The 23,885-nt window shown below is 37.3% G+C and overlaps 2 protein-coding genes across 3 annotated transcripts; both read left to right on the forward strand.

The window, feature by feature from the left end:
- Positions 1-4,004: 4,004 nt before the first annotated feature.
- On the forward strand, positions 4,005-4,765 carry LOC126791484 (protein RALF-like 34). Its single transcript, XM_050517945.1, has one exon. The coding sequence runs from the start codon at positions 4,111-4,113 to the stop codon at positions 4,510-4,512; it is 402 nt and encodes a 133-aa protein (XP_050373902.1). The 5' UTR covers positions 4,005-4,110; the 3' UTR covers positions 4,513-4,765.
- A 7,168-nt stretch (positions 4,766-11,933) lies between these two features.
- Positions 11,934-13,607, forward strand: LOC126787763 (mitogen-activated protein kinase kinase kinase 20-like). Of its 2 annotated transcripts, XR_007671272.1 has the most exons (2): positions 11,934-13,189; positions 13,299-13,607. XR_007671272.1 is itself a non-coding variant. In XM_050513666.1 (1 exon), exon 1 carries the CDS (start codon positions 11,989-11,991, stop codon positions 13,039-13,041), a length of 1,053 nt encoding a protein of 350 aa, XP_050369623.1. In that variant the 5' UTR covers positions 11,934-11,988; the 3' UTR covers positions 13,042-13,264. The 2 variants fall into 2 exon arrangements, 1 of the variants encoding a protein (XP_050369623.1); XM_050513666.1 differs by lacking the exon at positions 13,299-13,607 and having other exon boundaries at positions 11,934-13,264.
- Positions 13,608-23,885: the final 10,278 nt, after the last annotated feature.

Raw genomic sequence — 23,885 nt, forward strand, 5'->3', positions numbered from 1 at the left:
ATTGGAGAAAAAAAATAGTTGTTCGACACTTCACACTCTTTCCAACTTAATTCTCTCAATTCATTGTGAGCTCTAAAAAGAATGACAATCAAGTCCATGTGAACTCTCAATTCCCTATGTAAGTATTTCAATTGAATCAATTCAAATTTTACTCATTTAGAGTTAAAATTTGGGAGAAATCTAGTAATCTACAATTAGATAAATCTAATTTAGATGGAAGATGAGTTTTTTTGTTAATTGCATGATTTTTCATATTGAGAATGAGTACGTAGATTATATTGACAATGCGGTGGTGATTGAGGATTTTGAGAATTTATCGAACCGTCGAGTCAATTTTAATTAATTTATACTTTTGTATTATATTTCAGGAATAAGACTCATTATGTAAATATATTTTTATACATAATCAATATAATATTATTTTTATTTATTTAATTAATAAATTCAAGTCCTCCGTAATCTAATTCATGGATCCGTCCTAATAAGACCTAATAAGACATATAAATTCACACGATAACTTGTTTTGTTTTGACTGATCGAGATTGTTATTAGTCGTTATGTCTAATCAACATTGTTCAGTCTTTTCAAAGCAAATTTGTCTTAACACATTATCATCATCATCATCACCTCTTCCTCTTAAATTCACCAATGCCTAGTGTTGCTATCCTACATTCCTACCATCCAAACACGTCCAGTATTTGTTAACCGACAAATTCAGTGGACTGTCACCGGCACAAGTCTCCGGTGGGATAAGAGGAAATATTCCGGTGGAACACATGTCGCTGACAGTGGCGTCACTAAGATGTGAAGTGAGCTGGACCTACTGCTAAATATTATTCTACCTTGGGGTTGTGCTATCCTGGTGGTCACTGTAGCTGTTCGGTGATCTTTCACTGCTCCATTGGCACACCTTCCTAGGAGGATTAGGAGATGACGGTGATGTGCTGATCACTGACCCCAAACAAGTACAGCTTCTCCTTCCCCTTCACTTTCTCTAAATTTGGCCACTGGCTATACATTAATGTCTTCCTTGTTAACAAATAGAAACAAAACTTTTCTCTGAGCAATCCCTTTTCAGTTTATATGAACATGGTAACTCATTAAGATCGACCAAACTTAATCTGACACAGAAGAAAGGTTGGTGACAAAAAGAGGAGTAATTCTAGGTAACAACTGAGATGAGGTAAATAAACCAGGCTCTTTCTGGGAATTCTGGTGTTCATAAACAGGAAACCGTTCACCATTTCAAAGAAAAAAAAACAGGAAACCGTTCAATAGTTTTTACAATTTGTAAAACCTTAGGCATTTTGGGACAATTTTGACCTTGACTTGTAACAGATATTAATATTTTTCCCTTGCTTGAATGAGAATGATCAATAATGATACATAAGTTTATAAACTTCTGGACAGATGAGAAACAGAAATGAATTGTTAACAATATCATATCATATCAAGTTATCAACTTCTACGAAAGCAAGATAATAAGATTGCGCAGAGAGTGGTCCCGATTCTGTATTTGCTATCACTCTTCGATCTGTCTAATATGAAATTCACCAGCAAGTTTAAATCTACTTGCACCTAAAATGCAGAGGGCAGTAGGTACTGTAGAACTGGAAGCCTTTCAGATTGTCTGGCTTTTACTTCTCATATTAACATTATAGCTAAAGGGTAACCCTTGTCATGCCTACTGATGAACAAACTGAAAGCAACAGATCGAAGAGATTGGAGACCGTATTTGTTGACACTAGGGCGCGCAGTGGGACTGGCAGGAATCTAAGCGAGAGCCCTCGAAATTCAACTGTATGGAGTTTGCCAAGTACGAAATGGATCGCAGAGTATCTTTTTGGGGTTGTATATTTTGGTGAATGTGGCAGCAGAGTCAATACTACATTGGAGCTTACATGGTTGGCAGTGGAAATGTCATCGAAGTCATTAATTTTTCACATTGCTTGGGATTGATAGCTACCTAGCTAGTTGATTAGCTACCTTCTCTCGATCTCGATTCGCCTTAACTTGTAGGTTCCAAACATTACGGACCCTTTCCTTCATCTGTTTGAAAGGAAGAGGAAGTTCGAATAGTGGCATATTATGTATACTAACATGAAATTAACGTGAACTTGCAAGTCTTCTTGAGGCATTTCATCGACCGTCCTCAAAGTCAGCATTTCATTCGATATAGTAACCAAACCTAAAAGAATGAAGACCCTTTTAGTCAAATTGCATTTCACTGGAGAATAATGGAGTGAAACTTATGAACAAGATCATAGACGGAGTTTTTTTCCATCGAACTATGAGGTTAAACTTGTGTTGCATGATAAGTTGCGAGTGAGTACTACTACATTGTGCCGTTGATCTCTGCTAGTGTTGGGTAGAGTGGAAAAGCTTCGGTGATAATAAAAACACTGACAGAATAGACCACTTCTTTTAGTTGAAACCATGCTAATGTGGAATTGAATTGGAGTCTATAGCATACTGGCTCCAGAACCTGTCTCCATATTGATAAGTCATGGTGCAGATAAGCATGAAACAGTTAACAGAGATATAAATAAAACGTATACGTCAATGTCAGCCTAAAACGTTTATACATCATGCAAAAACAAAAGCAAAGAGGAATCCAAAAGGCAAACCTACTAGATTATTGGCACATTGGAGAAATTACCTGTAGAAAACAAGATTTCTCTGTTTTTTGGATTTGAATATATTGAAGACAGGAGTTGGTAAATTACAGTATTACAGAGAATTATAATCAGAATTCAGAATGAAATGATTTAGATAGATTTTTTTTTGGGGTGGGGGGACATCCATATAACAACCATTGGTATATTACGGGCGGATGATGTCCGACCACATTTTCGGCTGCTTTAGATTAATGACAGTGATAATCTTGAAATGCAAGTAAAACCACATAATGCTAACTACAAGCCTCTTTTGCACCTGTAGATCTTTGTTAACTCTAATGTCAGTCTGTAGATCTTAGTTAACTGACTTAACTCTAATGTCAGTACTAGTACGTACTATAAGGTCGGATCAATTAATCCATTTTACAACATCATGTACCGGCACAGCGTAGATCCTTGTATCATCCACAATGGTTTTCAGCAGGATTACATTAACCAATGGTGAACTGTAAAAACAAACCTTCTTGATGAGACAGGGCTGACCTGTGAAAGCCCACTTCCCAATCGATATGACTCTTGATCCAATCAAATTTTGAAATAAAGGTCCGGTCACTTTCAGTGAAGTTCGGGAGGTTCATTTCTTGTTATGCACTGTCTACACACGCCTACGCATTCAAGTGCGCCAAGGATGAGGATGAGGTTGACGTGCTAACAATTAACACATGCAAGGCTTTCTTAACACTAACTGACTCCACAACTAGTACAAACTGTTACTTAAGATGAGCATTCAATCGCTTGATGTCTATGTTTTATATATGATCTCACGTACGTTTTATATAGATTAATTTTCCGTGCTAATTACACTGGCAGTCCGGCACTTTAATCTCCCACAAATACAACCAACCTATGGACAGTAAGAGAGATAATTGAAAGATTGAGCAAACAAGGTACAGTAATCAAAAGAACATTATCAATGATCGTTACATACTCATTTAAATATCAAAGATTATTTAGAAAAAATAATAATAATCATATCAGAGTTCTTACTTTAAACGACACACTAACTCATCTCTTGAGATGACGACAAGCCGCGTAATCTAGCACCAACCAACAATATTGACGTATATTGTACTTGTACTATATTCCCGACTCTTGGTCACACTCACCTCCCCCGCCCCTCACGCACCCAAAGCTACTCCCACCAACCAAAACAAGCCACTCTCCAAAGACTACACTCAAATCCCAATCAGTAAGATCTCACCCGCACATCCACCTCTCTTCGCCTACACCCTCCCACACCAAACCACCCTCAAACACCCCCTCACTGTTACATTGATGAAGCTCACAGCTGGCCCTCACCTTCCTTCTTCCACTCGCATGTGACCCTCGGCCCCCTTTGTCCGCCTTGAATTTTCAGGGCTCACTTCAAAACCCCAAACCCCAACTTACCCTAGTCTCATTGCCCCTCTCTTCCTCCCCTCCTCAACTTCTAATGGCTTCCCTAACTCTACACTATCTCCTTTGCTTCTTCCTCGCCTTCCTCGTTCTCGGCCCTGACGGCCGTTCCGCCACGGCCCAGCTCGACGAGGCGAGCGTGAAGCTAGTAACCGACAATATGGACCTTGCCACGGCAATGGCAATGTATCAACAGTTCAATGAGGAGGACAGCGAGGACGATGAGGACGAGATGGATGTGGAGAATGGCTACGGGCGTAGATCTCTGTTCTGGAGGAGAATGAGGTACTACATTTCTTACGGTGCTCTCTCGGCGAATAGGATCCCATGCCCGCCTCGGTCCGGGAGGTCTTACTACACCAACAATTGCTTCAAAGCTAGAGGCCCAGTTCATCCTTACACCAGAGGCTGCTCTAGGATCACTCGCTGCAGAAGGTGAAGTGTTCTTTGGAGGAAAGGCGCGCAGGTCCATTTGGTAGTATTTCTCTTGTGTTCTTCAGCTGGGTTTGTTGGGTTGAGTGTTAGTAGTTCAAGCTTTTGGGTTATAGGTTGCTGCTACTCCTGGGCATCTACTTGATGCTTCAGGACTAAGATTGTGATGCTGTGTTATGCAGATCTTGCTACTCATGCTTTGTAATATGCTACATGGAATTAGTTGGATTATGATTATATATAGATTGTAATTGGTATTAGCAAGAAGTCAAGAACCTCATATATAGTTCTTGCTAGATTCTCAATTTAATTAGATATTGTACGTACGTAGAATCTGGTAATCGATCTATCTGATCATTGCCGAGTTTGATTCTTTAGTTAGATCTTCAGGTAATCATATTGACACTGAGATTAACTACCAACCACCCTCACCTACTCCATTAAATTATGTAACTCAAAATTTGATTGTAGATGAGGAAATGGTCCAATTGTTGCTGATGGCTATAATCATTATATCAACCTACTCGTGCCTGCCATTGCAGTACTGTTGGGTCTGTGAGCTAACTGAGCTTTATTGAACTGCATCAAGCCTTTATAGTTTGCTATTGTTGGATCTTCGATTCTTCATTACAGATTACTTGATTAGGGAATTATAAAGGCCTCTATACTTTAATTGGTGGAAGCCTCCCATGAAGATTTTCTAGTATAATGATGCTATGTAACCGTAGTATATACAGGTTATGTATATGCTGCTGTATGTAGCCCCTAAACAAAATTCAAGGAATTAGAATATGTATAATAGACAGTAACTTTACAATCCATGGCCACCAGCGCATCAATTGAAGAAGTGATGTGAGTGGTTTAAACTGGGGTGTTGTAATTTGTTGATTGATTTTGTCTTGGCAGTGGTGGTGCTGATCAGAAATATAGAGGTTTTATGTGACTATGTCTATTAGGCCCAGATACAGCCATGAGTCAGCCCGGCTTGAAATTTAGGAGAAACGAAAATACACACCATTCTGCCCAATAAAAGTATGTCAATCTACCAGTCCCTAACAAATCATGATCCATATAGAGTGAAAAAATGAACATATCATATTGTTCTTCTACCAGTCCCTAACATATCATATTCTTTAAGTCTTCAACTGGTATTGTTCTTCTGTTTCATTTCCTTCAACTGGTAATGCTTGATTTCGTTACAAAGAAAATGATCAAGTCTCGGCCAGAGGTTCAGGTATAATTCTAATTTTGTGGCCGATACACTTTGCAAGTACGTTCATGTACACTCATCTGCGTTAGCTGTCTGGTAATTGACTGCCTACCTTTTATGTTGTCTCCAGCGTTTCATTTGGATCAGTTTAGTGAGCAAGTGCCGAGAGGTTTACTTTTATGTTTTTCCTTCAATTAATGGAAGAGAAACAACGGGTTGGGGTTGGCCCTGCTGACATGAACACATTGGGTCTGGTTGATGACACAGATCTAAACACCCAAGCCACCAAATCCATTAATACATGGGTTGTTCCTGGATTGGGCCTATCTATTTTCTGTTTGGAGTTCTATCTATGCAAGCGGTTCGGAGTTCTATCGGTGGGTTGTTCCTTCAAGCTTGCATTCCACGATAGTTCTTATTTTTCTCTGAATTGCATGCAATATTACATGATTTGATGATCTTTTGATCAAGGGAAAATGAAAGCATGTAAGACTCTTTATGTACTATCATGGATTCATATGTGCAAGCTATATTAATTGTCTTGATGTAACGTCCAATTGAAACAACCCCGTAGATGTAATGTTTCTTCACTTGTCAAAGTTTGTCTTCAACTCTATACAGCCAAACCTTCCTTTCTATTGTATGATGTTTTAGGATATATGGCTCTAAATCTATCAGACCCATTTCGGGAGCAGAAGACTGGACCGCAGAACATGAATTAGAATTGTAGCACTCGACTGATTAAACCGATTGTGATAATTTTTACGTAAAAATCAACCACCTACACCACAACTAGCTAGTCCATTTGCAACGTTGGTGTGCGAAAATGTCCGCTCCAAAATGATCTACGTACCTTTCGGTACTTCATATCATACCTATCGCTATGATTGAGATATTTTATGGGATTGTCTCATCGCATTAGTGACTCTATTCCTGGCTATCATCAACTTTCCCAGTTGTAACTTGTAAGTTTGCACTCTAGACAAACATCCAAAGCCCAACCTACAATAATAGAACCATAACCAAACACATAAATCTCACACCACGCACTCAAACAAAGCCAAGCAACAAAATTCCCGATTATGATCGATCTTTCTTTAGGCCAAGGGTCATATTAAGCAAGCCTGGCTCTTGACCTGAACAACCGGTCACTTAAAATCGGAGATCCTCAACGAAGCTAATGAGCTCGTTACCTCCATGGCTTGCTCCGACCCCGTGGAGCCTACTCCATATATACAAAGTACCACATATATGGACAGATTGACTCGCACTCGAACCCTGGCCTTAGTTGGTGGCTTGGTGCACCATATATATTGGTGTTTCTGCGGTGGCTAAATTAAACAATATAGTTTTCATTTATAATGTAATGTATTAATATGGACCTTAAATTCATATTCGGGTGTGAACTGACCGATGAGGGACCTTCAGCGTCAAGTATCAGCAACACGATGAGAAAGCTTTGAAGGTTCTGCGGATCTAAATCTCACGTGGGATTTGGATTTCAGCATGAATCGACAAATCCCTTCATTTCCACTATGCTTCCCTATTACCAAAAAAAATAAATACTATGCTTCCCGACGGAATTTGGCAAATTCCTGAATTTGACATTTCTTTTCTAGACGGCGACTCTGATATTTAGATAACATGCAAATGTGAATGTATACTTTGGAATGTCACGACTCTTCGTGGTCATTTCTGGGGGTACGTCTAGGCTGACCTCATAGTCCTAATCTACGGGCACATGTTAATTAGGAGACTATTAGTTGAACAAGTTTGCTCTTCGTACACTATTAGTGCATGCTTAGAAGCTTATCGATATTGAGTGGAGACTTGGTAGTAAACTATAGGCCTAATGGAAGCATGGAATTGTCAAAATCATAGACAAACGAATAGAAAGGTTATCGATCTTACTTTATCCCCTATGTCAACGATGTTATAAGCCAACGTACGTACATGCGAAAGGAATTCAAATACATATCCTTGGTCAAATGGACTTTGATAAAAAATTATAGAGGGATTTGATCGACAAACTAAGTCCAGTTTCATGATTTGTAGAATGGTTATTTCACTATAATTTTAAAGCTGATTATGGAAGGTGACTTATGAATGATAATAACCATCAGTTAATCATGAAATTCTCGTGTCAAATTATTTTGACAAAATTGCAACAAACATTTAACATTATGCCATGTCGTGATTGATTTAAATAAAAAAAACATTTTATTTATGAAATGAAAGAACTAAGTATAGAACATATAAAAGTTAACATTATGCCAACTTCAAAATTCTAGCCCAATTTGTACGAGGGTTTACGCCGTTAGTTATGTAGTTTGAGATTTAGGTTCAAATGGTGAAATGAAAGAACCAAGTATAGACCATATATAATGTCCGTTTTGACTCTTGCGATAGATGAAAGACTTGGGCTAGGGAGCGTTCAGTTTGGCATAAAAAGAACATAATGCCGTCTTGACTCTTGATATACATGAAAGATTTAGGCAAGCGGGAGTTGTGCGCATTGGTGATTGGTGACAGAATGCTTTGTTTTCGATGACGACCCAAAAAAGAGGGCAAATTGCCTTGACTAGTAATTGCAAACTTTTCGAGTAGAAGCATCCCACTTTTGATGATAAACAAGTCCCAACACTTGGGTACATAAAAAAGAAGAAATAAACGAAAACGATAGGTAGAAATAGAATACGTGACGAACAACAATGATAGTATCAATCAGGCAAAGCCATCAGGATTTGGGGCATCATGTTTCACCCAAGCTTTTATTCTCCCTCTTTCCCAGTATATGCCATGTTTAATCCATCTGCGTGACATGCGGCATAATTGCAGCATGTTCTGCTCGGCTTGAAATTTTTTTGAAAAGCAACATTTGAAAAGCAAAATATCCAAAAAATTTGGGTCCCGCAGACGCCGTCCTGCAGAGACTGGTGAAGTGAATCGAACTATCGAAGTGATATGGATGCGTGAACCTTCAGGTTAAGGTTGCAGAGCGTGCCCGACTCTGATGCATGTCCAAGTTGGCTAACTGCTCTTCAAACTTCAAGGCTAGCGTAGCTCTTGTTCAACTGTTTTGTTATTTTGCGGGGAAGGACCGGGCAGGTGAGTCCACTTTGGTGTTGGGAACATATGACCACGCTCGTTGCAACACGACTCAATTTACATCTTCTACCAAAGTTATTTTGGACCTCAATTGGGATTTTTAGATATTTAGTACATAGCGAAAATGGAAAATAATTTGTGTGTCATTCTTATAAGCTTTATTGGATCTAATACTTGTATTTCATGTAGTTGAGAACTTCTAGTAACAGACTAAAAATGTTAGTTTCACAATAAACCATTTCTAATCATGAATTAAGACAACTAGTATCATCCTTTTAATGTAACGATCAAGATAAAGTTATGCGTAAGAATTACGTAAGTAGCTTAACAAATCAAAGTAATTCGTTTATTCCACCAATTCATCGATCAAGTAACTCATGGTCGAACAGTTCCATATCCTAATAGATCCTCTTTTTTGGTGAGACCAAAGAGTATAAAGGTACTATGTCGAAGGACCTTTAATACCATATCTTCTAATTAATACCAACGCTTGAGAAAATCAGTATAAAGGTGATATGTCGTCCTAAACACTACTCCTATTTTAAGGGAAACCTTTCAAGCATTCCACACTTCCCTTTCCAGCATCAAAACCCAAGAGTTATCAGTTACGGTTGGTTCCAAACTTCTAAAGCGTTAACTTGCGGTGCTCAACAGACCACACCAGACCAAAGCCAGAAACGATAATATTGTTTATCCCACAAAACGTGCCCACTTGGGGAGCCAGCAAGCATGTTAAAGTCTCTCTGTTGCAGATTTATAACTATAAACGGGACCCTCGCCTCCCCCTTCTGTTTCTCGTCTCTTCAGATTTGCATGAAGTGCGCGCGCAACTTGGCTAGCTGCGGCTGCCCATGGTTTCGCCTTTGCTTTGGTTTGGGTGGTTTTTCTCACGATTGGCTTTACCACTTTGGGTGGCCAACTTGCATGCATATCCCGGCGGTCTATTCTTATTCTTTATATCATGGGAGTTTGTATAATAATCTTCTTTAGTTATTATTCTTTTCCGGCCGGCGTTGGAAGTTTCAACATGCCTGGTTACTACTGACCACAATTATGGGAAGTGCAAGTTGCGGAGGCTATTCTCAGGCTGTATTAAAAAGAGCGGAAGTTTTGACTGTCCTAAAGATTTTTTTTTTTGGGTCTGATAATGTCCCAGAGAATAGAAAATTCATTACAACCCTAGGGTATGGGTTTCATAACTTGAATATATCTTGTTACTCAAGTAATGGTTCCTTATGACAACCTGTAATATCATTGCATTTTTCTTTTAGATAAATCAAGAAGTATGGTAGCATATTTACATTTATTAAACATAACAAATAGTTACATATGAGTTTTTTTTTTGGCAAATATTGAAAAGCGTAATAATGAAATCACTGTTCGTGATCCGGAAACTCTAAGCAAGAGAAGAATACCGCACAATCAAATGAATAGTAGGCACATTTTAATTGAGAGATACCAAATTACATATATGAGGTGACTTATCCACAATGAGCTATACGTCAACACATTTAATGTCGCGATATATTTGTACATTAATATAGTAAAAAGATGAATCTATTCACAGAGGTGATTTCTCTCCAAATATGTTTACTTTTAAGAGCCGATTGTGATGATGGTTATGATTTAACAAACATATTTGGCGGATAGCAATTGGGATAAAGTATATTCTTTCTGGGAACCAATAATGTTTTCAGCATTAGGAACTAAGCTATTATCTAACCTTATACATTTGTTTGATTCCTATATAGTTGCGGTGGTTAGGATTAGTATTTTACGCAAGGCGTTGGTTACTATTTATTAGTAGGCTGTACCCATTTGAAGCAGCCCTTTTGTTTTCTCCTAAAGCGCATGTCAAAACACACCTAATTATATATAGATTTCCATATCTTAGTCAATCTACACCTACTTAATTAAGTGTGACATATGACATTTCTTTAAGCACAAGTGTAAAGAAGAAGGTTTGATCTAACAGTTTTGAGGAAGTTGGTAGATCGATGCATACAAATTGTGTCGGTTTTCATTTTTATGATGAAAAAAAATTCGAATAACATGTGCCCATATTATGTGAGTTGGTTCACACATGTCACATGTGTTTCTCAGTTTTCTGGCCCCTTGTATATATATAAGCTTATTAATAAATCTTTACTACCCAAATGTTTTTAGTGCCAAATAGTACATGTTGTGAAATGCACCCATGCATGTCTTTGATTACATTCTATTTTGTTTCTTTCATGAGGAAAATAGACTGAAAGGCTCTCGTATTTCCATACCCATATGAAAGTGAATGAAGAAAACTGCCTCACAAATTAGTTAATGTAATGTAACGTTAGGCCACAAGAGTTCAATGCATTTCTTTTTCTTGAAGTAACATACAAGGTACCCGCCCCTTACCTTCTTCAACAAACAAAAATGAGAAATTAAGAGATGGAAAGCAATTCTGTGAGGCCAGAGATGTATGTTTCACATGTGTTCCATGATAAATCTCGTGTCTATTTATATATTATGTTATCAAGTAATAAAATCATAAGATACAAAATTTTAAAGTATCGTATGTACAGTTTTATAACGGAAAAATATGTAGGGATCATGATAATTTAGTCGGTTTTTTAAAGAGGACAACTTAATCGGTTTAATGTCTTAAGAGATTGAAAAGTTAGGACTAAATTCGATCAAATACGAATGGATCCCGTGGTAATGCTTTAATAACCGGTAATTTAAGTAATTTGATCCATTAGATGTATCAATGCTTTAATAACTGATATATTCCACCAAATTTCAGGTTTTCAATGGTTGCGGATACAGACAGTGTTTAATTACCAAACCAGCAAAAATCATTGAATCTGAATTAGGGCACATCCCCTCTATACTCTCAAATAAGCAAAAATCTTTCAAGATCAACATTATGAACCACGTTTTGAGTGACGGCTAAATCAGGAAAGCAGTCCGAATTTCGCAAAATATCCTCGCCTATCACGTGCCTTAAAGATGCCAATCATCTCAGACCAGTTACCAAATTTATTTTTCTTTTTTTTTATTTAGGAAATTTCTTTCCTACTTGGTCTATAAATAGGGCTTCTTGTCTCGGTTGGCTGCTCAAACTCATTCTCTGCTTATGTTTTCCTCTTCCAAAACAAACTCGGAAAAATCAATCTCATACCAACCATGGAGTGGATTCGAGGTGAGCAACTCGGCCGTGGAAGTTTTGCCACCGTCAACTCAGCAAAACCCAAAAACCAGTATTCTCTTAAAACCCCACCATTGATGGCCGTCAAGTCCTCTGAAGCCTCCTTCTCCGCTCTGCTCAAGAATGAGAAGCAAGTCCTCAACCAAATTGGCTCTTGCCCGCAAATCATCCGCTGCTTCGGAGACGATCACACGTTCGAAAACGGTACCGCGTTCTACAACTTGTTTTTGGAGTACGCCAGCGGTGGCTGCTTGGCCGATCAGCTCAAGAAAAACGGCGGCCGGTTGCCGGAGATGGATGCTAGACGATACGCAAGAGAAGTTCTTAAAGGGCTTCGGTGTGTTCATTCAAACGGGTTTGTTCACTGCGACGTAAAGCTTGCGAATGTTCTTGTTTTTGAGAATGGCGCGGCGAAGATTGCGGATTTCGGACTTGCCAAGAAGGCGGGGACGACCGGTAACAGAGTCGAAGTCCGGGGAACTCCTCTTTACATGTCGCCAGAATCAGTGAACGAGCAAGAGTTTGAGTCCCCAGTGGATATTTGGGCTTTTGGGTGTTTAGTGGCTGAGATGGTGACAGGGAAACCGGTCTGGGATCATTCTCCGGGCTCGAATATGTGCAACCTTTTGATGAGAATAGGAGGAGATGAGTCGCCGGGAATTCCAGAGGAATTGAGTGAAGAAGGTAGAGATTTTCTTGGTAAGTGTTTCTTGAAGGATCAGAGAAAGAGATGGACGGCGGAGATGCTTTTGGAACATCCCTTTGTTATTTCGGATGACACTGTTCCATTGGAGGATGTTGAGGACGACTTGTTCTCATCTCCAAGAGGGCCTTTTGATTTCCCTGATTGGGTTTCGATGATCAGTTCAGATATTTCACCGGAATTTTCTGAGTTGGAGGCAAGTGATTTTGGTTCTGGCTTTGATTCATCGGAAACGAGTTCAAATCCGGCGGCCGATAGGTTGCGGCGTCTGGTGGCGGATGAGACACAGGAATGGTCAGTTTCCGGGAGTTGGGTGACTGTCAGGTGATTCTATTGGGAGTAATTCTGGGGCAGAGTAGAAGCAGAGTTAGAACAGAGGAAGCTTCAACTTGTAAATATTAGGGTAGGACAAAAACAGATGATTTTAACAGTCTGGTCTTACTTTGGATGATCTAGTGGTTCTGATTGGTTCCATGGTGGGTGACAATACTGTACATAAAATTTTGATACATTGAGATAATATTAGTCAATTCAGATTATTTTCCAGAAAAGTTTGCAGATATTAATGGATATGTGTATGTGTAGGTTAGGTTTAGTGAAGGAATTCTTCTTCTTCTCTTGACTTGGAAAGTTCAAGGATGGCTTCAACTCTTATCTGTTTAAGTGCATGAATATGGTGATGTAGTTCTAAAGGCCTAACTGATTGTGATGACATATTGACCCACTTAGGGGAAGACCCAGGTTGTTTTGCAATATCGAGTCGATCTTAGCTTGTTCTCAACTCATGAGTAGTTTGATCCTTTGCATTAATCAGAGAGAATCCTATGAATCCTATCTGAGGTGGAGCTAGATTGGACTGATGTATTCATTTTACATTACAAAACAAAACTTCTATCACTCGTAATAGTCTATAGTTGGCTTTACTATTTTTTATTTATAATTGCAAAACATGAGATGTAAGTTTGAATTTACGTAATTAACACGCTTTAAGGTATACTGTAATTTAGATTAACTAACATACTGAACCTGTGAGCTCCGGGTTTTCGGGAGCGGAAAAGTGGAAAACAAAACCTAGGTTTCTAGGTTTTGCAATAGGGCGGTGCGGTTTTCCTTACCGCTTGCCAAAAAGGCGCTTCGACGTGGCGACGAGACAGTGGGTGAGGTTTTACTCAATGGTTTAAATATCGTTTATCGAAATCGTATCGGTCGAGTGGATAAACGATATATCGGGAATATATCGAAAATATATTGGATTATATTGGATTTATCTGATTTATTATTATTTAATCAAAAATATTATATTTAAAAATATATACTTCAAAAAGTACTAAATAAACTTAATAAAAGAAATCTTACACATTAAAAATGTATCAAATAACATTGACAAAAGAAAAACAATTGGTTCAAAATGTCCATAGGAATACACAAATGATACCAACTAATGAAAATAAGTGTCTAAATGATTGAATGAGGTGGACATTTATCATAAACTCTCTCACCATCAGACTCAAACTCAAACTCATTACCTCCAATATCTTCATCCTCATCATCAGAGACAAAATCATCCTCATGAAGCTCTCTTACCTCTCGGACACCACTCAAGGATGGTAATTCAATATCCATTTCCGAGGCTTCTTGATGCATTTCCATATCATCAATAACATTACACTCTACAAGCCATTCTTGTGCTTGTTTAGCTTCTTTGGCAAGTAGTACCTCATTTCCTTTGTCATTTCTTCGGTTTTTGTTAAGGATTTGACATTGAATTGAACATATACTAACTTGTTCATTTTTGAGCAATCTAGTATATTCTTTTTCTTTGTGTGTATTGATTGAAATATGCTCAAATTCCTCTCACATCCGGATGAGCTTGTAGTTAATGAGAGAATCCTTATTGCCATTCTTTGCAATATTGGTACATCATTTCCATAAGTGTACCACCATGCAACTACAACAAAATTAAAATAGCTAAGGACATACATAATATTGTTCTAATAGAAATTATAATAGCTCTAATAGAAAGACAATTTATCAAGTATGAGTATAAATAATATAACTTAAACAAGTTACATACCCGAATTAAAGTGTTTTTTGGCGCATCCCGATTTGGCCAATGATCTTCCAAACACACCTTCTTTATTTCTATACTTAGGTAACTCCTCATTCATGACTTGGCCTTGGAATTCTTCATCAATGAGGTAGAAACGCTCTACACATTGAATACAACTATGCATGAAGGCCCCCTTCAAACATATGCTTTCATTCTTGAAGAAGTAATCATGATTCAAGAAGTAAGTCGTCAAATGCAATGGACCATCAAGCCGATCATGAGCTTTAGTGTCCATAATTTCCAAGATAGGAGCATAGTTGACCTCTTGATTGTTGTATACCTCTTTGATCACATTCCTTGCTTGTTATAGCTCTCCATATAAGAAACTCATCGATGACTTTTTATCTCCATCAACAAGGCGAATAACCTTCACTAAAGGTTCAAATACTTTTAAGCGAAGTGAAACGCCATTCCAAAATGTCATACTCATTATGGTAGCAAATGCCACTTTCCCCTTTAAAGTATCAGAATACTTACTATCTTCCCATTCTTTACTAGCAAACATGAGTCTCAACAAATGCTTCTTGTTATTCAAACTTTGCAAAGTTAGGAAAGAAGTAGCAAACCTAGTAACTCCCGGCCTCACTATGTCTTTCTTCTTTGTACAATTCCTCATCATGGCCAAAGTCTTGTGATGTGAATAAATAAAGACGGTGAAGGCTTTGGCTTTCACAATTACCACTTGGAACTTACGTAGGGTGCCTATTCCTTGAAGCATGAGATTAATGGTATGAGTGGCACATGAAGTCCAAAAGATGTTGAGCCTTGTTTGTTTCAACATCTTTGCAGCCGCCATGTTGTTAGAAGCATTATCCGTGACCACTTGAACAACATTTTGTGCCCCAGCTTCTTAAATACATTCTTCAATATAAGTAAAAATGTATTCACCGGTATGTGAGTCATTAGAAGCTTCATTTGAAGAAAGGAAAGTTTTGCCCTCTTTGAAATTGACACATAAATTCATGATACATCTTCTTTTCCCAACACTCCAAGCATCCGTCATGATTGAGCAATCACTCTTAGCCCACTTATGTTCTTGACTCTTAAGTGTCTTTTTTGTCCTCTCAACTTCATTTTTCAACAACGGCTCCCTTAATTCATATTGGCTTGGAGGCTTATAACCCGGACTATATTGTCCATCCGCTCCCACAAATATTCGAAAACTATCATTATCAAGAGCATGGAAATGAATTCCATTCTCATACACCAATCTTGCCAAATATCATGCACATCTTGTTTTTTTTCCTTAGCAAATGCATCATCGATAACTTGTTGCTTCTTTCCTTTGCCTGCATCGGTAGAAGGATGAATAGATGAAGCATACCTATCGGCAATGTTCTAAAAATCCCCGCCTAGGACCGCCTAGGCGGCGCCTAGGCGCCCGAAGACCCTTGGCCGCCTCAAGCTTGGGCCGATTAATCCCCGATTAATCCTCTGGGCACTGGTTTTTAGCTGTCCGCCTGATTAACGCCTAGCGTTTTTTAGAACCTTGCCTATCCATAGGCCCTCTAAAGTCTTTTTTTTGCTCCCATGATTCGAACTTCACCCTCACCATCACCATCATCATCATCATCCCCACCACCACCACCATCATCATCATCTCCATCTTCTTCTTGGTTTGTCAAGTGAACTTCTTTTCTTACTCCCAAATCATGAACACTCAAAGCATTCTTCTTTTCTTTCCATTCCAAGAGTGCTTTTCTACACTTGGCTTTATCTTCATCATTTGTTTTCTTGCATGGGGCAACATTACCCTTTATACAGACTATGTGCTCATTCAATCGAGTTATTCCATAAACACTAACTCTCTTGTGGCACAACGTGAAAGTAATCACACTCATTTTTGTATGATCCTCATAAAATCTATACTCTCAACCAATATCAGTTGAAGCAGGTCTCCATAACGTTTCAGTACCTTCTTGTGTTGTGGTATTTGTCATTGGAGTACAACCTGTTGTATTAGAAGCTCTTGACGAATTTGTACCAACACTATGAGCCATCACAATTTTAAACCTGTAAATGTAATACATTATGTATATTATACTTTAACTCAGTAAGCATAAGTGCATAACCAATGTCCTAAACACAAAAACACAATCAATATATAATTCATTGTAAATCCATCTCAATTGTTCTTCTTGTATATACCCTAGTATTTGTGTTTGCATTTGCTACTGAAAAACTTAACTTTCAGAGGAGGTGATAGTGCCTTTCACTTATTGAAGCTCAGTACATGAACTTTCCTACATTTCACTAACTCTATTGCTGTAATATATTTCAGGTTTATTCATAATGTTATTAACTACCAAGTTTCTTCAATGAGTTCAATCTCTAGAGCTAGAGTGTTTTCAATTACTGCATCATGAATCATATTGGCCATTCCAAAATTTGTCCATACCAGTGAAACTATACGAATCATACAAATCATACTTTCCTACTCTTTTGATGTATGAACGATTGAAATTAGCTAAAACATGGTAATATGGCAACATCTACTGAGAAACTAAACTTTCAAAGGCACAGTTCTCAGGTTATCAGTACGACAGTCCCTAAGAAGCAATTATACCTGAATGAAAATCATTTACAACAGAAACTATAACTAAATGCCTAAACCTGAATCAAAACTGCACTCAAATAATAACTAAGCATATTATTTCAATAACATCAACCATCTAACAATCCATTGCAAAACCCAGAAGCACAAAAGAGTATTTACCTATTCAAAGTTCAGAATTTACACTATAATCGCCTATCGCTTCAGGCCTCCTCCTCTTGATCCACAAAAATCAATAGCCTCCTTCTCTTGATCCACAAAAACCAGTCGCCTCCTCCTCTTGATCCACAGAAACCAGTTGCCTTCTTCTCAGGTCGATCGAGGTTTTCAGACCTCCAGCTCCATAGATGTCGCCAGCGTCGGTCGTGTTCTTTAGTTCTCAAACAAGGTTCGATCGAGAATTTGAAGGAACTGTAGTTCTCTTCTTTGTCGAATAGATGTGGACTGCGCACAATGGTCTTTCCATTTTTCGCCTTCTATTTTCAACCTAAATCCAAACGACAACGTTTTACTTAAAAATAAAAAATTTAAACCCACTGAAATATTGGTCAATATCGATTTGACCACCGATATATCGTTCGTTGACCCAAAATATCGGCTGACCGATATATATCCCCGATATGTAACATATCCTATCGTTTTCTAAATATTAGCGATATATCGCCGATATATCCGATATTTATAAATCGTAGAACATTTGGGGAAGATCAGGAAATTGAAGCTTCTGGCCTAATGGCTTAGACTGGTTTGGTCCAATCTTGCGGCTGCGTAAGGTTTTGCACCAGCGTTGTTCTTTGGAGCTAGAACAACGACTTATATCGGTGGAGCAATGATTCAATGGTGCTTTGATTGAGCAGGAGGCAATTTCCTTAAGCGCTTTAGGCAATCATGCTATCTTGGTGGTGTGAAGCCACAGTGATGGAGGTGCTTCAGTGGGAGCAATCATGCCCGCCGAAGATGGTGAGGGGTACTAGGTTTGAAACCAGATTCGGGTTTTTGGGCTTGGGTCTGAGATCTGACTTGGGCCTTTTTACTCTTGGCATGTGGGTCTGAGTTATTAAGTCCAGTTTTTCTTTTTAAGAATAAGTTGAGGTATGTTTTGACGTAGCTTCGGGGTATACCTTGACAACGTTATTTGGTTACTTATTCTTGTGTTTTGGACTTTTTCCCTAAGGTTGTATTGTTTTAGGTAAAATTAGGTTTTGGCTTAAGTTTGTCTTTCATGACTCACTTCTGACATAGATAGAGATCTCGCGGTGGGTCATACTGGTAATATAGTATTTTTTTATTCATTAATGAAATGTGACATCTCCGATTATTAAAAAAAACGCTTTAAGATCATAATGTTCATTTTTTATATAACATTTGAAGTTTGAAGGATATTAGATGTGATTGCGAGTATTTGATACTTGATACGATATAAAATATGACTAATTAAAGTGTAAACAAGAGATTACATATTGCATTTTGATCTTGTCGAAATAAGAGGTTAGTTGGGATGCCAAGGGATTTTTCCCAATATGGAAATCAATCCTTTCATCATTGTTTCTGTATTAGAAGCATATTAAACAATGACTCAAGGATCAATAGCAATCTAAAGCATGATTGGTGGATCATTGAAAAAGATTGTTTTTGAAGGCTAATCTTATTCTCTAATCGTTTTAAATGGCATTCTCATGTGCTATATAATACCATGCCCATAATGCTCTTAATTTTTCTAATCAAATTAGTTAGAGATTTTGTTGAGAACTTTGAAATATTATTGACCAGGTCGATCAAGTAGACTAATTGTTACTTCAAAGCAGTCCAAGCAGATAATGATTATATAATCCATAACAGTTTGTTAGCGGAACAAAAGTTACTGATGAGCAGTGTATTATCTACTGTTTATTGAATAGAAGTACATACATAGAAGAACTTGTGCATTTTTACATAACTAAGGATTTTTTTACAACCACCATATAGCCTCCATATGTGGAACCTCCATTGACACTGAATCACTGATTGTAGTTAAATTCAAGTTATTCAAAAAGAGAAAAACTTTTAAGTAAGATATTTCGACACAAACGAATATCTAAATGACTAAATCTATATTTTTGTTGTTGTTAAGTATATGGTGCTCAAACCAATTTTATATGCAAGTATAATTGCTATGAGCATCCATTTGTCTTTCTGCAGAGTTAGAGAAAGGATCGATAGGTAACCATGAACGATTCCCTCTAGTATTTTTAGTACCATATCCAATTTTTGATCTAGCTACTTAAACTTGTGAGTTGTTGCAGGCGGTGGTTAGGAAATTAGGATTACTGGATTAGTATTTTATCCGGAATGCTTGTTTATGAAGTAGTCAGTCTTTGAAGCTACAGGTCTTTATGATTCTGCTAATCATGAAGTTATTGGAAGACACATTGTCTATTACTCCATCAATATATAAGTTAATCAATATAAGATGAGCATAATTAGTTGGTGTATATAACTTTGAGAATATGAGTTGCATTTTCTTTTTTGTCCCGACTCAATACAAGGGTGAAGATGAAAATTCTTAAGAGCACCTGTTGCAAAAGTAGGGGAAGGTTGATATCCAGCAGTTGTGACTTGTGCGGAAGGTTGATGCAAGTACGATATATTGTGTCGGTTTTTATATTTATTGATGATGGATCACGCACATTATAATTAATGTGAGCCTTTCACCCATGTGTTTCTGGGAAAGCTATTGGAAGACACATTGTATACTACTCCATCAATATATAAGTTGATCAAAATAAGATGAGCATAATTAGTTGGTGTATATAACTTTAAGAATATGAGCTACATTTTATTTTCTTGTATAACACATCCTATATTCATGATCAAGTTGGAATAATGAGCGAAGTATTTCCTAGTGTTAAACTCATTTTGCTCACATTGAAGGGACTTTCAAGCGTCTTAGGAGACTATGCCTTCTAATTAAGCACCGATAAATTACAGCCAAAGCCGTAATTATGAATATTGGATTGGGAGTGGTGATGATGAAGAACCATTCCAAGCCTTCCACCTATGGAACAATAAGCAAGTTGATTTGCGAGCCCAAGCCGTTGTTTTCGAGTCCTTCTTCACATCTACACCGATTACTGGGACATGGCTACATTGCCTAACAACTTTGATTACTAGCAATGTCGAGTCGCAAGAAAATTCAGAAGAGCAAATGGTACTTGCATCCAACCCGATGAGATTAGCACTAAACCCAACCTCACCCACGAAAGTAAGGTTCTAAATACTTAAAACAACTTCCACAGCCCTCAATATCAACATAAAAAAGAGTCTCTTGTTGATTTTATTTATAATTATACAAATTAATTTCTCCCAATATCTAATTGTTAATTCTTATTACTATAGAACAAATTTATACAAACAAAATAATATTGATAGTTACCATACAATCAATTCAAGCTTCAATCTTTCATTTGCTACGATATCTCCATGTTCTGAATTTCTGTTCTAGTACTACTAAATATACTTCAAGTCATTGTCATCATTCATAATGTGACAGTGATCATCACATTCGTACCTACTTACCTTTAGCCCTTAACATATGATTGTCCCATAATTTAAATGTGTGGCCATCAAACATGAAATAAACATATCAAATATGTATGACTTCTTGATTTCATTTCAATATAATTCACATATATTGATATATCCCAAAAATACTGAAATGCTTGAATTGCAAAGCAACATTATGAGTTCCACAATAAAATTCATGTCATCTCTCTAGGAACCCACTGGATCCATCAGAACACTCACATCCACTGGTCGTTTTCTTCCATTTTATTTAGGAGTAATAAATTGGCCGAGTCTCCCATTTTATTTTATCTTTGACCACCTAGCTATACACCTCGATCTTTAAAGTTTAAATGAATTTATTATTAATAAATTACTCAAAAATACCAGATAATAATTTAGTTTACAAATAACTCATTACTTAATTTGATATAGCAAATAAAGACCAAAATTTACAAATAAAGATAAAATGATGACAAGTTACATATGTCATAAAATATTTTACTTTTTGACCTCTCTTTGACCTATAGTGTTTGCTACCATCAATGAAGATGTTATCTGCTATTGTCGATTATAAAAACTAACTGCTATTATCGACTATAAAACTAACTGCTACTGTTGAGTTAAAAATCAGCTGCTACTGTCGACTTAGAAGACAACTGCTACTGTCGACTTGGAAGGTACATGCTACTGTCGACTATAAATCTAACTGCTACTGTCAACTATAAATCTAACTTCTACTGTCGACTTGGAATGTATATGCTACTGTCAACTATAAATCTAGCTGCTATTGTCGACTGAGAAACTAACTGTTATTGTGGTTTTTGGTGAGTAAAATTCGAATTTTCAAAATTTCTCAAAACATATGCAATATGATACTTAAATGAAAACCCATGACATAAGGAACAACTTTATATATTGGCTCACCTCCAAATTGCCGGTGGTTTTGCTGTAAAACTTAAATTTGCCGGAAAAAAAACTAAAAAAATAAGGAGAAAGAAATTTGTTAGATCTAATAGTGACATTTGATAATTTTCACGAAAATAAGAGTATTTTTGATATTTTTACATTAATTAATTAATCAGTTTTATTATACTTATTGTTTGGGCTTATGTCCTAATTTGTATAAGAAATATGAAAAGTGAGTTTTTAATTAATTTAAATGTGATCTAGTACCAATAAGTAATTTCTCCATTTCTTATTGACCATAGAAACAAAAAATCCTCTTATCACATTTGATAAATTTCTGTCGTAGAAACATTTGATAAATTTCTGTTGCCTAGCACATCCATAGTTCTGCTTTTTGGTTCTTCAATTTGACCTCCACAGACCACAGGCCGGCCTCAGCTACTAGATTATCCCTCAGCCACTTTTGTTTTAATCTTTTTAGGATCTAGCTTTCCCTTGTACCTTTTTCCCTTCGCTGCTGCGTCCACCGACTTCTTCATACTTAAAGGCTGATCAAGGATGAAGGACCTCTGATATGAGGGTGCAACCAAGTCGAGTTGATTACTCAATTTAGAAGTTCTTAAGCTCAGCACAACAAAACTTTAATTCTCCTAACAAGTTGCATCAGTCGTCATAACCTTGCAGAACTTCATATCCGTCTTCAAGAAGTGCAGGACTCGGCCCAATTAAAGCTCAGTGAGAAATTACTGTTGACATGTCATATCATTCAATCAGAGAAGGGTGCCGTGTACAACTTCATCATGTAGCAGCTGTATGGTTCATTTTAGTCTTCTAGAGCTAAACCTAAGTATCTCTCAGATTTAGATTTACTACACCTCATCGAAGTGCTCAGTGACGCTCAATATTTACCACCTTCAGCAAAATAACCACCGGTTGAATAGATCAAAGAGCATACACTTATTGATAATGTTGCATCAGCTGCGTTTCTTTACTTTATTTATTGTTAATTCATGGTTCAAGTAACCTTGATACAGCTGATGCAGTACTTGAGGGATATGTAGAGTGTTTTAGTTAAGATAACTTTTCTCCTTCTCAGAGAGAAGTAAATAGATTAAAGATCAGAACAGGACTCAGGAGGGAATCGTGAATTCGTAATTCATAGTTATCATGTGAAAACTTCAGCTTTTCGAACTACCTTTCCACATTATTACAGCCGTTCACCTTCAGCACTCTCCACTTGTAACCTAGCTAGCTTTCTGCTCTATTTTGTATATAAACTAACAGTTATGAAACATCAAGTTCTTCTCTGAAAGTGGAAAGGAATACACCTTTTAGGAGTTTGAGAAAAAACGAGAGGTTTATGTTAGTTCAACAACTTCTTGACTTATGTAATTGTTAGCTCAATAACTTCTTAACTTATGAAATTAGTTCAACAACTTCTTGACTTATGAAGTTAGTGTAAATGTTAACTCAACAACTTTTTGACTTATGGACATATTGTATTTATGTAGTTGTAGTGATTGAACTTTGTGTTAAGTGTTCATATTAGATATGTCTCCTATAATTCTATAAATGTATGATATGAACTTGTATGAATCACAATTATCTATTATATTTGATTTGGTATCAGAGCAGATCCAAAAGGTTTTGCTATTTCCTTTTTTTTTTCTTCAAGTAAAACCTCATTGTTAGAATTTTCTTGTCTCAAATCAGTGTTGTATATGTCTGGCGTTTGTGTTTTGTCAGACGGTGTTAAAGGTCTCGGTATTGCTGTGTGAAGTTCGGCAATGTTCTACGAGCAGGTCGTCCGACATCTGTGTCTCGGGATGTCGTTGAGGCTCGTAGTCGAAGCCTCTGGATCGTTCGGCTCCTTTCTCAAAAGCTTCTAGGCTGTCGAGAAGGCACCGTTGTGCATACGCTGTCGTCCACTTGGAAGATAAATTTGACCTGGATGCAACCTTCAACGACCCGATTCCAATATTCCGACCCGATTTCAATGTTCAACCAGTTTTTAGTGCATTTACACCGCTAGTGCAGATTCACATGTTTTCTCCCTGTC

This window comes from Argentina anserina, chromosome 1 (genome assembly GCF_933775445.1).
Source record: "Argentina anserina chromosome 1, drPotAnse1.1, whole genome shotgun sequence".
Lineage (NCBI taxonomy): Eukaryota > Viridiplantae > Streptophyta > Magnoliopsida > Rosales > Rosaceae > Argentina > Argentina anserina.